This window comes from Eurypyga helias, unplaced genomic scaffold, assembly GCF_000690775.1.
Source record: "Eurypyga helias isolate BGI_N326 unplaced genomic scaffold, ASM69077v1 scaffold24336, whole genome shotgun sequence".
Taxonomy (NCBI): domain Eukaryota; kingdom Metazoa; phylum Chordata; class Aves; order Eurypygiformes; family Eurypygidae; genus Eurypyga; species Eurypyga helias.
In genome coordinates, this window is record NW_010254986.1 from 1 (window position 1) to 1,679 (window position 1,679).

The following is a 1,679-nucleotide window of genomic DNA, read 5'->3' on the forward strand; positions in this document are numbered from 1 at the left end:
GGCGGATGGCCATCTCCACGCGCCTGGCCAGCTTCTTCACCGTGGGCGCGGGCAGCTCGGGCAGGGTGCTGGGGCTGATGAAGAAGTACAGGGGCAGCCCTGTGCGGTCGAGAGCCACCAGCTGGTTCCTGATGCCCTCCTGCCAGGTCTTGAGGGTGATGCCTGGGTAAAATGGGGTCCCGCCAATGCTCTCCACCCTGGAGCTGGTGCGGTTCTCCAGGTACTGCTTTGTGAAGCCGGAGCTGGTGTCCAGGGCCGCCTCGTTTTTCGCGTTGATGATGCTGTGGAAGGCCACGCCGGCTGAGGCGGTGACAGCGCTTTGTGTGGCCCAGCTGTCCTTCAGGAAGGTGGCCTTGATCTGATCCTCCTGCACCAAGCTGGCTCGCAGAGGTGACCGCGTGGGTGCCATAGTGAAGCACCAGCACCTCGGCCAGAAAATCCGCCATCCGCGTGTGGTTGTTCTCCAGGTGGCTGGCCAGCAGCAGCAGCTGCTTCTTGAAGCCCTTGTCCAGGGCTGCCCCCGGGTCAAGCTTGGCTGTGTAAACCAGGTTCCTGACTTGCACGCGAGTGGTGACAGCCTGGTCTTTCACCTGGTGGGTCTTGGTCCGGTAGAAGTCGTAGGAGAACTTGCCGTTGATGGCGGAGAAGAGGGACAGCTCCAGGTTGATGGAGGCGGAGGTGATGCTTTGGTAATCTTTCCAGGACGCGATGATTTCGGAGTTGATGTCCAGGTTGCTCTGCCTGCGAGGGATAGTGAAGACCTCGTCTGGGATGATGTAAGATCCATCTTCAGTGGTCTTGCACAGCGAGTAGCCCAGGTTGAAGACTCTGCCCATATCCAAATTCCTGAGGTTATCCCAGCCCCCACCTGGCAGCACTGGGAGCTTCAGGGCTGCCTTGCACTCTGGAGACGCCGCAGAGGAGGAGGACAGGTCCTGGGGCTGCTCAGCCCCCCTCCCCCCAGCCACTGACCCCCAGGCCAGCAGAAGCCCCCACAGCACCCAGCCCATGGCTGAGCCGGCGCGGGGCCCTCGCCAACGTCCAAGTGGTGAGGCGGGAGCTGGGGGAATGAGCTGGCGGGGGGTGCAGCTGCTGGGTGGTTCCTTCTTTTGGGGGTTGAATTAACAGAAAAGAAAGGAGAAGTGAGAGCTGGTGGGTGTGCGAAATGACTGAGCGGAGCCGAGGCACGTGGGTGGGGAGCTGGAAGTTGAGGTGCCCAGAGCCCATCACCTCCCTGTTGGGAAAGCTCCCCCCCGGCCCTGGAGCAGCTCCGCTGGGGTTGGGGCAGGGCGAAATCTCGCCTCCAGCTCTTTGCTGTGCTCTGGGCATCTCCCTGCGTAAATCTCCTTGGGCCGGTGCTTGGGGACCCCCCCAGATGAATCCCCCTGCCCCTGGGTGACCCTTGCTCCTTGGTGCCGTGCAGGAGCCCTGGCCCTGGCCCCACGGCCTTGGGGTCCCGCTGGCATGACCCGGGGAGCTCCAGCCGTGGGGGCACAGGCTTTGCTGCCGACTCCAAGGCTTTCCTGGGGCAGAGGGAGGAGGTGAAGTGGGGAGGGAGCAGTGAGGGGGGATGTGCAGTGCTGGTTTCGCTTCTCTTTTGAGGAAGAGGCTGCCCAAGATGCTGGGGCAGGCACTGTTGGCTTTGGAGGTCTCCCCCACATGCTCATGGCACAGGTGCG

At 62.8% G+C, this 1,679-nt stretch overlaps 1 protein-coding gene across 1 annotated transcript; it reads right to left on the reverse strand.

The window, feature by feature from the left end:
* Positions 1 to 4: 4 nt before the first annotated feature.
* On the reverse strand, positions 5 to 1,010 carry MPEG1 (macrophage expressed 1; the record flags this gene model as incomplete). Its single annotated transcript, XM_010153195.1, is given in 2 exon segments — positions 5 to 383; positions 385 to 1,010. Coding segments are annotated over 2 exon segments (1,005 nt in total), but the record flags the coding sequence as incomplete, so codon positions are not given.
* Between the last annotated feature and the right edge of the window lie 669 nt (positions 1,011 to 1,679).